We start from the raw sequence: 15,464 nt of genomic DNA, 5'->3' as shown, positions 1-15,464 counted from the left end.
AGCATGAACAACAGCCTGTGTGTGTGTGTGTGTGTGTGTGTGTGTGTTTGAGTGAGAGATCCTATGGGGATAGGCACAGAAGGGAACAGTGGAGACAACATGTCTCTGTTCTCAGAGGACAGCTCTCTATCTTTTGCCCCCTCTTTTTCTTTCACCACGCACATTAATGCTCTGGCTGGCAGAGACTGACGATCGAGGACAAACTGGGAAATGGTGGAGCTCATCCAGCACTACTACAAGACCACACAATTGTCTCTCAACTCCTCACATTCTCACAGCGAGATATCTACACCTTCCGGAATGTTCTCTTCTCAGCCTGTGGTTGCGACTGCAGCGCTTAGACTGACAAAAGAGAGTCATCACAGTGGCTCAGTCATCTGCGTCCACTGTCCATTGGTCTCCGCAGTCTGGTGTGTTTTGGCCCTCCTGACTGCATTTGGGACTAAAATGAGCCCTAGACCTCCAGAGGGAGTGAGGGGCAACAGGGAAAAGGGGGCAAGGCGCGAGGCCAAGAACTAGCGGAACCACAGAGGCGGAGTTGGGATTAAATTCGCCTGCCTCTCATCGAACACGGCATGCCATTTCACTCCCACATTACCATGACAATACTCTGAAAGAAAGAAAAGTATGTGTTACGTTATCCTGCTGGCTGTTTTATTAAAAGTGTTCTTTATTCAGGTTCCTGTTCTTGATTTAGCAGTGAGCAGAATGGAGGGACCGAATGGAAGATGGTATACACCCTGAAAATGAAAATAGTTCTTATAAAGATGTACATATAATGTATTCTCTTATGTTTACTTTTTCAACAGCACTGTTGCCAATTGCATCTTTAAATAAAGCATGGCATGCTTTTAATGTCGATCACTAAAAAGCCTTCAAATAAATCAGCAAAGCCCTACTCCATTAAAACCTTTATTTGTTACTTTTTTTATTAACTTTCATACTTTTTCACACAATAATGTACACACTCAAACACAAGCCTTTTAACAGCTCAGACATGCGCACCTGCAAACACACTCACCCACAAGAAAAAGAAAAGAATAACCTGGTATACACAAAGCATTGTTTTTATTCGAAACATCAAAATCAATCATTGCACCAATTCAAACTAACAGCCTAAAGACAGCAGGTACACCTTTGAGTGGAGGATCTCTCAGAGATAAAAATAAAATGTGCCTTTTTTTATTAATAGTGCTTATTATGATTCACTTGGGCCACAAAAAATAAAGGGAAGGTCTATGATGAAGTTTTACCTTGAACCTGTTCAATCTAGTCATTCAAACGGTTTTGATTTAAATTGAAATGTCCTCAGAGTGGGCTCTCTGTTCAAGTTTTGAACGAACAGTGGAAAACAGGAATGGAAACACAGATATTACCACCAATACAGGGTACCAATGCTGTCCAAAGGTAACATATTTTATTTTTAACGACGTACACAAGTTTTCTTTTCTCAAATGGCTTTCATCTGTGTGTGCCCATGGGCAGTAATGCTCTTGTTGTTGTCGATTTACAGTGTTAGCTGTTTAGCAGCAGTATCTCTGTCCTATTGTTGGAGTAACACATTATATTTTCACTTCTACTTCTTAAGATGTAAGCTTAAAAAAAAAAAAAAAGACAGCTTAGACACAATAAAACAGAACCCTTCCCAATAACGCAAAAACACGCACTGAATCTCATTGGAACAGTAATCTCATGGAGCATCGATCGCACAGGAGCACCTCAGAAAGCAGGTCTGGATGTGGTGACTGGTGATAGAAAAAGTCATGAGTACACTGCCCCTTTCAAAGTGTAGTTTGTTCATTTACAAAAATAGAAACCAGATACAGCACGGGGTCAAACTGCAACAGTATCTCGTTCGTTGTCTCTCAACATTAAAAATATCAATTTACATTTGCAGATAAATACTGTAAATCTAAACATAACAACTGCTGATAAATTCATCAATCTCTGTCATATATATATATATACGTATATGTGTGTGTGTGTGCATTGTTTTTATACATCATTTGCAAAAATGATTTTTATAAGCTTTGATGGTGGGCAAGGCAGAAGAGACTTTGGCAGAAGCAGTACTTAATATTGTATGAGTGTGTGTGTGTGTGTCTGTAAGAGAGTGTGTGTATGTCAGTGTTTATGTGTGTGTGTGAGAGAGAGAGAGAGAGAGAGCACACAAAAGTGTGTGTGTGTCTTTATGAGAGAATTTGCAAGTCTGTGAGGGAGAGTATGTGTGTGTGTTTAAGCTTCAAATGTGTGCCTGGCAGAGACTGGCAGTGATTGAGCGAATGAAGCATGCTCCTCTAGCGGAGGGCAAGGCCAGCTGGGGCAGAGAGAAAGAGAATCGGCAAGATACAGACAGAGGCGGTGCACGGCTAGATAGAGACAGAGACTGCTGGCGCCATATCTGGGGGTGGGGGCATTTCCTGCCTCCTGTGAAGCTACTGAAGCGCTACTGAAGCACACCTGACACAAAAACAAACCCGACCCGACAGGAACACACACACACACACACACACACACACACACACACACACACACACACACACAGGAATAAAAGGTCCAGAGGCGAGGCGAGCGTAGGGGAGAACATTTGCAATGGCACTAGTCAGAGCATGGTCAGCTGCACACAAGTCAGTCAGCGAGAGGAGAGGAGAGGAGAGGAGAGGAGAGGAGAGGAGAGGAGAGGAGGGGATGGGACTCTGCATTTCAAATCTGCTGGGTTTTTCTGGTGCACCATTTCCTTGGAGTAAGAGAACACTCTCTGAAAGGCAGGGCGATCACAACAGGTGGCCATTTTGTTTTAGTTTTGGTCAACCAAGCGTCCGGACCTTCCTCTCTGACAAGCGTTGTGCAAATGAGAATGTTGGCAAACACCTCCACAGAAGAGAGAGAATCCTTTCTTCATGTACCCAGGGGCTGATTCAATCAAGCGGCTCCGGGTCTAAATGTCACTCGTACACTTCAGAAGCGATGGCAGTCCACTCTGATTCCCACTGAAAGGGAATCACCATGTTCTTCACTTAGGTCCTTGAACGACCCTTCTAACATAAGCTCGACACAGTCACCCTTCCTACTAAGTCACTACACAACACACGTCTGGGGCTGAGGCACCTGGACCCTCTTCATGTCCGTCAATGTTGCTGTTGCTATGGAGACAGGCGTGATGTCACAAAGGGCACAGGACTTCACTTTGAAGCAACTTGACAGGCTGGACACTGAGACACAAGACTACTGGCTCTGGACACAGCACTAAAAGAGCAAACGCTGGGGAGCGGAAGGATGGAGGGATGGATGCCTAAAACAGTCTGTCTATTTGTCTTTAGACACGCAGAGGCTCCACGTGTGTTCATCTATTCCTCTCCTCCACACTCCTTTTTTTCCCATTCCCTATTTCCTCACTCCAGCCTTTTGTTTGTGTGACATGGAGCTATCATCTTTCCTCATGGTCGTCACTCTTCTCCCGTCTTCTGACTTTCTTTCTCTTCCTATCTATCTATCTGTCCATCCCTTTCGTCCCCTCTGGTTCAGGGTTCGGGCACGTGGGGAGCCCCCCCCACCTCCAGCGGGGTGCCGGGGTGCGGCAGGGCGACGGGCGGGGGGCTGCTCCTCCAGGGCTCCTCCAGCGCCTCCTGCGTGTCGAAAAACTCCTGCTCGTCGGGCGAGAGGGGTGTCTCCGCCTCGGAGCTGCTCTCCCTCAGCTCCAGCAGCACCGGCAGCGAGCCCGGCACCGAGCACAGGGGTTCCCCACGCACCAGCCCCAGCAGGGACGGGCACGGCAGCCTGGGGCTCAGCAGGGCGCCCTCCTCCTCCTCCTCCAGCGCCTCCCAGTCTTCCTTTGGTTCCTTCGCTGGCTTCACATCTTGCTCGTCGGCTGTGGTTCCGTCTGGCGGTCCCTCCTCTCTGGGATGTTTGTTAGCTCCGTCGCCACCCACGTCTGCCCCGGCCCAATCCCCAGCCTCCCCCTTCTCCGACGGGCCCTCCGAGGGACAGTGATCCTCCTGGACGCCCCCGACACCGATGGGGTGTGTGGGGGGAGCGGGGGGGCTGGTGGGGGTGTTGTGGAGGCTGTGCTGGGCGGAGTGGGCCTCCTCGCTGCTCTGGGGGGTCAAGGGGGTCTTCTCGCTGAAGCTGAAGCGGGGCGACGTGTCGGCCGTGGTGGGCGAGGATGGGCCCGCACTGGATACGGTGCTGGAGGGGCCGCTGCTGTCTGTAAACACACACACACACACACGGAGCAAACAGCACGCATGAGTGTGTATGCACACACACACACACACAAAAAACACCCTCATGGACAAATGAAAAAGCAACACACAATCATAAACACACACAGACAGACACACAGAATGAAACCCCAATCCCTAAATTAAACACACTGCAGGATTGTGAGTGTGCCACGGTGTGTGGGACAACGTCTGAGTACTCACACCATGGAGGCCTGTCGGAGCGTTGCCGTAGCGACACGGAGGAGGAGAGCACGCGCTGGGGGATGTAGGAGTCCACGTTGGGCTGTTGGTTAACATCAAACATGGCCGACAGAGCTTCAGGAAACACACACACACACACACGGGGAGACACGCCGGGTCAGTCCAACAACAACCTTCACACATCTGACACGCTAGCCTCCAGCTTCAGCATCAACCCTAGGGCCTCAGTGCCTCAGAAAGAGGGGTGTAATACAGTGTGTGTGTTTGTGTGTGTGTGTGTGTGTGTGTGTGTGTGTGCTTGAATGAATGTATGTGAATGAGGAGGAGTAATAGGCGAGTGTGAGAGTGAGGAAGGGTGATAAGTGTGTGCTTGTGTGTGTGTGTGTGTGTGTGTGTGTGTGCGTAAAGAAACGTGATGTGTGTGTACCTCTGGTGGTTCTGGCATGTGAGTATCCAGCACTCTCACACACTCCGGTGAGAAACTCGTCCACCTGTTTGAGTGAGAGTGAGTTGTGCAGCGTCTCCAGAGGGTAGATAGAGGGCACCATAGAGCAGCCTTCAAAACCTGCAGAGAACGTCAACGCTACACGTCACAATCGGACATGTTAAATTCACAAACACACACACACACTTCCAAAAACACATATACATGCACATATACACACATACACCAAACAGTGGGTAGGTAGCTCAATTGAGTACACCCAGCACCATGACAGTATGTAGACACATACGCACACACACCGCCACACACACACAGACACAGAGTTCAGTCCCAGTAACCAATAAGGTTAGTGTAACACAAACAGCCGTCTCTCCCCAGGTCTACAACACTCAAACACTGCAATGCCAATTCAAGCCAAGTACCAGGAGAGGAGTACACACACACACACACACACACACACACACACACAGAGACACAGACTCCAGTCAATCTTTTAAGAGGTCCACCAGGTGACTTTACCACACACAAACCTACAGAATGTTAAAGGGTTCAAACCACACACTTGTTAAAACCTTGAGAAGCAGGGACGCATGCCAAATCTAGACCCTAGAATCTAGAACTCGGGAATCCAGAAATGTGAAATCTTGCAACGTGAAATCTAGTGACCGGTTACTTCAGCAAAACCAAGTCTCTCCCATCTTTATGATACCCGTGGTCCTACTCCAACAGCAGAAGCACCTACAGAATGTGTGTGTGTGTGTGATGGCGATGATGATGGTGTCAGTCTACCTGTCAGTGTGTCTCTGGCAGCTGGAAGTCCCCACAGACACAACTAAGGGCAATGAGTTCAGACGGTTTCCATGTCAACCAGTCAGTGTGCCCGCTGGCAGCTGCACTTAGCTCCCACTCGCTGCCTGAAGAGGTGCTGAATAATTAGCTGAGGCCATAGCCCAAGCACTCACAGCACCGGTGGGCATGCCATCTCCAAGCAGCGGGGTGGTCCTCTCCTCTGCTATTGTCTTGTACTTAAGAATGTGCCAAAGCATGGTGCAACAGAACGGTCTCTACGCATGTGGGGTACCCATCGTCATACCAAGAACTCTACCAGACACCATTCCAGTCATGACACTTAGACGATTGCTGAGTAAAAACATTTTAAAACATTTTAAAGACCAAGTATCATCTATTCAAGTGGCATTTAATCACTGGCTAGAAGAACGGTTTCTGGTATATATTTGGTTCGGCGTCGGCCAGCCAACAGCTTTATCTCCCTTTTGAGGGATTTACTACATCGACGTAGACTTTGTAATTTCATAATAGTCCTTCACAGCGCAATTCTTTACTGAAAGCCATTTTAATTAACCTCCGCAAGGTAATCTCTTATCTCAATCTCTTTTTGGGACTGCAGTCAGCCACTTATTATAGTAGGAGCTAGACGGATAATTACACTGGGTCTGAGTCCAAATGGAGTTTGACAGCATTATGCCACACAGAGACATCACTGTGGCACTAGGTGTGTGTGTGTGTGTGTGTATGTGTGTATGTGTGTGTGTGTGTGTGTGTGTGTGATCAGACCCCCAAAAAACCTTCCTTCCTGAGCTGCAGATGTATCGAAACGTCTCCATAGAGATTATCACATCTCTCATACCGCAGCTGCTGTCTCAGTCTGAAGCCACTAAGGCCACCGCTGACATCACAGCTGTTCACATCTCGAAATCAGGACGGGCTTGTCTGTCCTCTTTCTGCCTCTCTTTATTTTGATTTCTGAAATCCCAAGACAAACATGCAGAACTCTATGTTGTTTCAGGCAAAGTTCAAGCACACATCTGTGTTTCTGAGCGTCAAGGCCAAAGATAGAATGTCAATGATATGCAGCTGCCGTTTGACTGTTGTGCCGTCTCATATTCCCATCCATAGCCTGAGTGGCAGGAACATGAGAGCTCTCAAACGTGTCTGTTGTTTTCAAATGGCTGACATCTCATCTGGGTCATTTACAGAGCACAGCACCACTCAAAATGGGTTAAAACGCAGTGGTTGCAAAAAACACACACACACACACACACACACACACACACACACACACACACACACACACACACACACACACACACACACATGCGCAAACACACACACGCGCACACACACACACACACACTCACACTCACACACTCACACTCACAAACACGCACTCACACACAAGCGCACTCCAGTAGAAGGGCGTTTCAACTCCCAGAGTTACATGTAGCCTGAAGCGTGCATGCTTTGAGTAACAACAGCAGCAGCAGAGAAGATCTCCACCAATGATGGCGGCGCTAAGGCAGAGCTTTGAGGGGGTAGGGGGGAGGGGGGCAAGGTCGGGGGTCGTCTGACCGTAGAGGTACTCTAGGGGGTGCTGGCCAGAGATGAGCCAGTTTCTGAAGAGGCGCAGGTGGTAGGAACACTGCTGGAGGTGGTGGGCCAGCCCTGCATCCAGGCACAGGGGGAGGCCCCCACACGGGTCGGTGGAGAAGCGGCGCAGCAGCTGGACAACGTGCTGCTCCAGAGGCTCTGGGAGACAAGAGAGCAGGAGGAGGGAGAGGAGGAGAGGGGAGGAGGAAGGAGAAAGAGGAGAGGAGGAAGAGGAGAGGGGAAGAGAGGAGAGGAGGAAGAGGAGAAGGTAGAAGGAAGAGTGGAGAGGAGGAAGAGGAGAAGGTAGAGGGAGGAGTGGAGAGGAGGAGAGGGGAGGAGGAAGGAGGAGGAAGAAGAGGAGGAGAGGGGAAGAGGAAGAAGGAGGGGGAAGAGAAAAAAGGAGGAAGAGGAGGAGAGGAGAGGAGGAGGCAGAGGAGGAGAGGAAAGGGAGGAAAAATAAAGCACGGGAGAAGGCCGCAGGGCAACAGGACAGAAGGGAGAAAAAAAGCAGGAGGCCAAACAAGGAAAAAGCATAAAGGATAGCAGGAGAGAGAGAGAGAGAGGGAGGGGTGAGAGGGCGGGGGCAGAGGAGAACAGGTTGAGGAGTAAGGAGGGGTGAAGGGACAAGGATAGGAGAGCAGAATAGAGAGAGAGAGGGGGAGGAAACACAAACAAAGACAGAAGAGGGAGAAAAGGAAAAAAAAGGGAGAATATGGAAGAGGAGAGCGGTGTGCTGGGTCTGGAGTCAAAACCCAACCCAGGATTACATAATCTAATCTCAAACCTAACCCAGGATTACACAATCTAATCTCAAACCCAATCCCAACGCATTCTCTGTTCCCATTCAAATGAGCACAAGTAGAAGCCTCAGAATCCCATGTATTTCTATTATTCTAGATCCCTTAACAAACAAACTAACAGAATGATACTCCACCTTCTCAATCTTACTACCAATATCCAACCCCCACACCATACACACCCACTTAACTGCACTCCACTGCAATGTCCAACACACCATCCAATGAGGCACACACTCTTCCAAGTCCAACAGCCGGCACGGACCCATAGCCAAACTGCTTCATCCAAAGCCTACCAAGCACCACACGACGTAGCATGTGTGTGTATATGTGTGTGTTCTGTCCATAGAATTTAACCACTGTTTAATGGCCTTTCTCTGGAGGAAGAAAACCTATGGAGGATATGTTAGGTAAAAGCACACACGCGCACACACAGACACACACACAATATGCACTAACTATTATTATATTATAATAATACACTAAATTATATTTCACGATTTTTTTATTTTGAAGATGTCCATTCATATGATTGCTAGCATATTACAATTATTAATATCATATTATTACCCTCAAACTCACACTTTGAGGCATGCTAGCCTTAGAATCGGGCTGTTAGTAGAGTGAGGTCATTGAATGCATCCAAAGTCAAAACAGGTTCTGCCAACATGCTGACTAATCATGAAGTTTTGAATTTCTGCCCCTGTTTCTTGCGTGCTTGCATTTCCTGCACAAAGGAAAACAGCTCATTTTCTCCAAACAGGAAGAAAATAAGCTGATCTGCAAGGTGGCTCATGTGCCATATGCAAAAAAAATCCAATGTATTTATTTATTTTTGCATAGTCGATATCTGACAATCGACTCGGCTGGCTGACGAAGCTGCAGGCCGAACTTTACCTGAAGCCGACCACATCAGTAAAGGCCTATCCGGGGTATAGGCATCATCCCTCGTCCCTATATTGAAGACAGCTTTTCAGAACATTTTAGCACATCTTCCCCCAAACAAATCCCATGTATGTATTCCAACAGCATGGGTATCTTATTCTTAAAGCAGCACAGTCCGCCAAAATCTGTCCATCAGCTTCTGAAGAATCTCTTTGGACCCCCCCCCCCCCCCCCCCCCCCCCCACCCCAAACTTTCTTTTTGACATGCCCTCTGTTGGCTGCCTCTGCTGGAGCTGTTACATACACAATGTTACCATCCGCAGACAGCTCAGTGTTCTCCCCTGAGGAGCTGGAGAATGCATACAGCTATACAGACGTGGCAGCCATGGAGGCAAAGTGAATCAGTTTCACTGGTGTTGCCACACCAATGAAGGAGAACAGTTCTGAGATAAGAAGAGTCTTGACAGGGCGGAGAACAGAGCACGCCGGGGGAAGCAGTGTTACACAAGCCTGACAGAGCTGCTTCACAAGGTATATGCACTCACCTAACCACAAGAAAATGGAAAATGGAACATGGATAGATACGTGTACATAGACATGATTCTTTTGATAAGAAAGACTGTGTGTGTGCGTGTGTGTGTGTGTGTGTGTGTACGGAACAAGTCAAAGATGAATACAGCAGCACATGAGCTGAAAGGACATAAGAAACACTCTCCAAGGCTCCAAGGTGTGTGTGTGTGTGTGTGTGTTTGTGTGTGTGAGTGTGTGTGTGTGTGTGTCAGTATGACGTGTGGAATGCATTCTTAAGTGTGTGGAAGAAGAGAATAGTCCTGGTGCCTCAGATACAGTAGCTCGTGCAAACACACACACACACACACACGCACACGCACACACACACACACACACACACACACACACACACACACACACACACACACACACACACACACACACACAAATCCATCTGCCACACAAAGCCTTCCTTAACTGTGAAAGACTGATAAGCTGACAGAAGTCTCTATCAAGGCCAGTCAGTCCATGGTACTGTTTTGAACAACTGAAGTCAGTCTGGCCGTCCCAATGCTGACAATCTGGCTCTGACAAAACTGAAGGGCTTTTATCTGGCAGCTGATTTAAGTAATGAATAAATTATTATAACTTGTCATTCAGAATTTTTTAATAATGTAGGCACTTTTTTAGAGACTGCCTTGAAGATCTCAGATGATACAATAACACTGGCTAATAGTCATCTGGTTTATTCATTCTGATATTTTCTTATGCTCATTCATCCACACACTACTATGTGGAAACCTCATACTATACCACGACAGATAACCTGTGAGAGTACATCATGGCTGTATGCATACTCATATGCATTTGCAGTGATGAACTTGTGCAGGTTGATCTGCACACATGAAAATGAATGTAGATTTTACCACACCTAATGGGAAGTCTAGAGCATCCAGAGGAAAAGAACTACATTATCCACAATGCAACACAATGGAAACTACAGTGATGCTGTTCACATGCAATAGCTAAACATATTCTAGTTGAGAAAGTATCACCTTTCTTGAAATGCTAAAAGGATTTTTCAAGCAGCAAGGTTTTAATTAAAAAATAATATTTACGATCATAACTGAGAATAATTCCACTACAGGTGTTGGTTTTTTAATGCATGGGAGTATTCCATTTCTTCTGAACAAAAATGAGTCGCAACCGCTAGACTGCGGGAGGGCCTGGCAGTTCAGTGAACAGCTCTAGTAGTAGTTTCAGCCACGAAACATCAAAAGAGCCACAAAGAGGTCAAAGCACCATTGAACCCGCCCTCATGAGTCTGGCACCTCGGCTAAAGATGAAGTGTCATGTGTAAAGCCACACACAGAACAGCTCAACATCCCACTGAAAGTAAATCACATCCTTTTTACATTTTCTAAGTCAATAAAATGAATTAATGCCTGAAACTGGGTCGAACTAAACCAAATGCAGAGGGGGGTGGGGGGGCTACTCCAAAAGTTGAAAACTAAGAGCGGTCCAGGGCCATGCCAGAGTTAAGGGCCATGACTAAGGCTATCACTCAAAGCAAGAACTGGAGCATGATGGGTCGATCCTGGTCAACAGCAAAACACTGCCCAGAACAAACCCAAGCACTTACAGATCTCTGTTCTGACATAGCTGTGGAAAAAAAAACCTAATTAAATTAAACTCTTCCTGGTCTGGTCTGGTCTGGTCTGGTCAGGTCAGGTCAGGCCAGGCAGCCTCTGTCACAGCTCTGGTTCGAACCCCACTTCTGCGCTAACCGCCATTAGCTCATTTCCCACCCCTGCTTATGGCTGACTGCTTCTGACAGACGCTCGTGGTCTGAGCGCCCTGCTCTTCTTGGGGGCAGCTTCGGTGGGTCATGTCTGTCTTTTCTACACAGATGTTCCTCGCTCCACCACAGGAGCCTGCTCAACCAAACAGGGCTCAGGAAACACCCAAACACTGACCTCATTCAGAACCAGCAATCACACACACACTACACAACACATCCAAACAACAAAGGGACCTCACATGCATCTGTTTCATACCCCCGAGACCAAAACATAAACACACAACATGGCAAGGAGACAAGCACACACAAACACAAACACAAACAAATCACGATGACACGCTTTCCCTGCTGGCAGCGACTGAAATTTGAGGAGAAAAAAAAAACACTTGATCTGAATAGCTCAGATTCAAGATGGCTGATTTGTCCTGAGTTTTTCCTCATCCAGTGAGGCACTTCCAGTGAAGAACCATACCAACAGGGAAAGGCTGTTTCAGCACAATAAGGACGTGCTGCCTATGGTGTCGACTCACATCCTCGAAAGACAAACGTCAACGTGTGCATCACCATTCCAGCAGTCACACAAATAACGGCACAAACAACACAGGTGCAGTCATCCACTGGTAACACATGACTTCACTGGGTGGAGAGTGACTTTCTGAACGCAGGTTATGAAGAGGACATGACAGCGGTGTTAGACTGTAAGTATCCAGGCAGATGGGGGACAAACCACAGACTCAGAAACTTAAGGAACTTGAGGTGGGGGAAAAAAAGAAAAGAGTGAAAAAAAAAAAGGAGACACACGGCTGTGCCCCATGTTAAAAACTGAAGAAACGAAAAAGAACGAAACCTCCCAAAACAAAAAGAAAACAAATTAAGAGTGAGACACTTTGTGTTTCCACAAACATGCAAGACAAAGGGGAGTGGAGAGGAAGTGGAAATATACTTGAAAGAAGCAGACGTACCATTAGTCGGATGCTTTGCAAACGACACAGAAAATCGCTTTACTGCCGGCATACACAACAACTCTGAGGAAATAAAAAGAGGTCACTGGCGTTACCATCATGAGAGAGAGAGAGAGAGAGAGAGAGCGAGAGGGGAGGAGTGGATGAACACATCTCTACCTCTATCTGTCTCTTCCTCTATCTGCACTGGGAACTAGAGGTGCAGCAGCAGCTACAGGTGGGACCTTTAGGACTGTGGGGAAGGGGGACGGTTTAGGCTGACGGACCAGTCATCCTCTCTAGATACTGCTGGGCTTGTACACAAGGGGTGTGATAAGACATGAGGCTTCTCCAGGACAAGTTGTCAAGGTTTGTCAGGGTACAGTGTTTGTGGTAGCGGGCTTGACTTGATCTAAAAGGGCATATCACACACGCCCCCACACAGTCTCTTTCTCTCACACACGAGCACACCGACACACACACAGACACACACACACACACACACACACACACACACACACACACACACTACAAAGCACCCAGGGGCTTTGCTTTTGTCTGATTTGTACTTTTATGAAGACGAAGACAGACAAGCTGTCACCTGTGTCAGTTCCTTCGCCCAAACAACTGGAGAAGTAAAAACAAAAAAAAACGACAAAAAACAAAGCCACGGCAGTAGGCCTGCTGTGTGTGTGTGTGTGTGTGTCTGTGTGTGTGTGTGCGCACGAATGTGTATGTGTGTGTGTGAGAGAGAGAGAGACTGGCCTCTTGTTCCATCATTGTCTAGTGGACGGAGCAAGTGACAGAGGATCTCACCAGGGGAATACTAAAACAAAATGGCCACCAGTCTACAGGGAGCTTTTAGAGGAAGCCTGAGCAGCCTCATACTTTTTAACACTCAAATAAAATGTAAAGTTTGATTAAGAATGTGTAGTTTTAAAAAACAAAAAAAGGCTGCTTAACCTCCCATAATAATGTGAATTGAAACTTAAAGTAAGAAGGTCATAATCCTGTACCTTTCTTTCATTTAGCCTGTGAAAAACACAGACATGAAATAAGGCTTAGGATGACAAAATAATCAGCCAAAAAGCCTGAAGAAATGTCTTATAAAAACGTCAGAGTACTTCAATGTAAAGCCTCCAAGACCCTCTTCTCATTTTTTCCGCTTCTATCATCTCCCCACCCCTCCCGCACTGTCTGGGATGCTTTTTCCGCTCTCCCTTTGTCTGGCTGGACTGTTAGTATCAGGAGCATTTCTCCATGTCTAATACCAAGCCAGTTATTCCAAGACTACATGACTAGTATATCAATCCACAAACACAGACACACAGAAATGGCACAAAAGAGACGTACAGCACGGATGAGAGTGTGTCAGAGTCTGCTGCCTGAGGAAAGTGTGACCGCAGTGAGCAAGTCTAGCGTGACTCACACACACACACACACACACACACACACACACACACACACACGATATGGGATGAGCATGGGGTGAGCCAGACACAGTGGACGCTGCACAAAGGGCTCCTTATGAAGAGCCCCAGACACAACACAACACACACACACACACACACACACACACATACGAGAGAGAAAATGGCAGACACAGACGTCGGTTGACACTCCATGACAACACAGTGACACCCAGTGGACTACATGGTCATTACAACAGGACTGAAAATGGCTAAGTAAAAAGAAAGAGAGAAACAGTTACTGAAGGAAAGAGATGGTGTTGTCAGTAGGAGAAACACTGATGGTGATTATACACTGATGTATGTATAGGGTCTCAGGCCCTGGGCTCTGTAAAGCCCCTTGAGGCAACTTTAATTGTTTTGTCGCTATACAAATCAAATTGAATTGAATTGAATGTGTATGTGCTAATCAAAATTGTTATTGTTTATTGTTATCTGCATATAATGTAGACTTTAACTAAGACTGCATATAAAACCCCTGCAAATGTGTGTGTAAACCTCTAGAATACACATTTACCTTTAGCCTTGTGTCAGAAAAGCAAGTACAACTAAGGAGGGGGGGTGGAGGAATAGCGGAAGAAAAACTACATTTCCCATCTGACAGTGACATCCATGGATCACTCTAGCCAGTGTACATCCGTGGACCAGAAATCATGACATTTGAGTTTGAGTGTGTAGACATGAGGAGCATACCAGCCTGTATCGACTGAGGCAAGCTGATGTCATGCAGGACACACAACAACTCCATTTCACTGAGTAACGAGTAACGACACACTGACACATAAACACATAGACACACTGACACACAAACAAACACACCACAAAGAGAAATGCTCACTATACAGTAAGTCTGACAGGATGAACACACAGAGATGAACTATTGTTTTGCTGGATGTGAGGAACTACTTTCTTCCAGGGGGGCGACCTATGTCTTCACCACTGCATTTGAAATGGGCGCTATGGGTGCAGCGATGGAAATGCCACGGCAGTCCTTAACTAACACAAGTAACTGGAGCACCTTTATACAAATAAATAAATAAATAAATCAATCAAATCAGTGTTTCAGCTAAACGGGTTTCTCCGTCATGTTATTGTCATTCCGGCTACCCATTCATATCCATTAAAAGCAATGAAAGGTGTTTGTGTTAGATTCCTTTTCTCGACCATGTACGTACTGTCTATTGTTTTTAGCTTGGTAGCTACTTTGTAACACGTCATAGTGACTGCAGATGATTGTCATAAGTACGTGTCCACTCCTGTGAGCAAGGAGTGGGACAGAGAGCCAAAGAGAGCGCTAAAGAGTGAGGACAAAAAGAGGACGACAAAAAGAGAGAGGAACAAAAAGAGGACGACGTACCGTCTTTATACGACAAGCTTCCGGAGGAGAATTTTTTGCGGTGGGTGCGTGCGTAGTCCTGCAGGTTGGGGGCGCTAGAGGAGCCCCCCAGCACGGTGGTGCTGAACAGGCCCGCACACTGGGAGCCTGTGGGGGGAGGGGGAGGGGGGAGGGGGTTAGTGTCAACCACACACACCACATGCAGTTATCCACACAATGCAGGTATGGATACGGCTATCAGATAACACCAGCTATGGACAGCTACCGCTAGCTGACACCAGTTTGTGCTACCTTCCCCAAAGCAGGAAGGCAGTAGGAGGCTAGGGGCCTTAGCATGAGTCAACACTCATAGCAGTGTTACAGGCCTCTGACTCACGGAGTTGGACCTGAGACACTAGAGCCAGTGAGAAACACAGCAGTGTCCAAGAAGAGAGGGTGTATGTGTATGTGTGTGTGTGTGCTGGGTGT

General features: G+C 47.0%; 1 protein-coding gene across 4 annotated transcripts in view; it reads right to left on the bottom strand.

Annotated features, from left to right (window-relative positions):
• Positions 1-1,049: 1,049 nt before the first annotated feature.
• ppip5k1a (diphosphoinositol pentakisphosphate kinase 1a) overlaps positions 1,050-15,464 on the bottom strand; it is a 49,261-nt gene continuing 34,846 nt past the window's right edge. For 2 of the 4 annotated variants that reach the window (XM_080843658.1, XM_080843659.1), the window contains exons 27-32: positions 15,018-15,143; positions 8,952-9,008; positions 7,240-7,416; positions 4,852-4,989; positions 4,425-4,538; positions 1,050-4,204 (exon numbers count right to left, since the gene is read on the bottom strand). In XM_080843658.1, the coding sequence (XP_080699784.1) occupies positions 3,522-4,204; positions 4,425-4,538; positions 4,852-4,989; positions 7,240-7,416; positions 8,952-9,008; positions 15,018-15,143 (1,295 nt within the window). In that variant the 3' untranslated portion in view covers positions 1,050-3,521. Of the gene's footprint in view, positions 4,205-4,424; positions 4,539-4,851; positions 4,990-7,239; positions 7,417-8,951; positions 9,009-9,238; positions 12,276-15,017; positions 15,144-15,464 lie in introns of those variants that run through there. The other 2 variants (XM_080843660.1, XM_080843661.1) reach the window with 2 other exon arrangements.

This window comes from Sprattus sprattus (assembly GCF_963457725.1).
Source record: "Sprattus sprattus genome assembly, chromosome: 8".
NCBI classification, from domain to species: domain Eukaryota; kingdom Metazoa; phylum Chordata; class Actinopteri; order Clupeiformes; family Clupeidae; genus Sprattus; species Sprattus sprattus.
The sequence above is the reverse complement of the archived record's forward strand: the minus strand, read 5'-3'. Positions and strand labels throughout refer to the sequence as shown.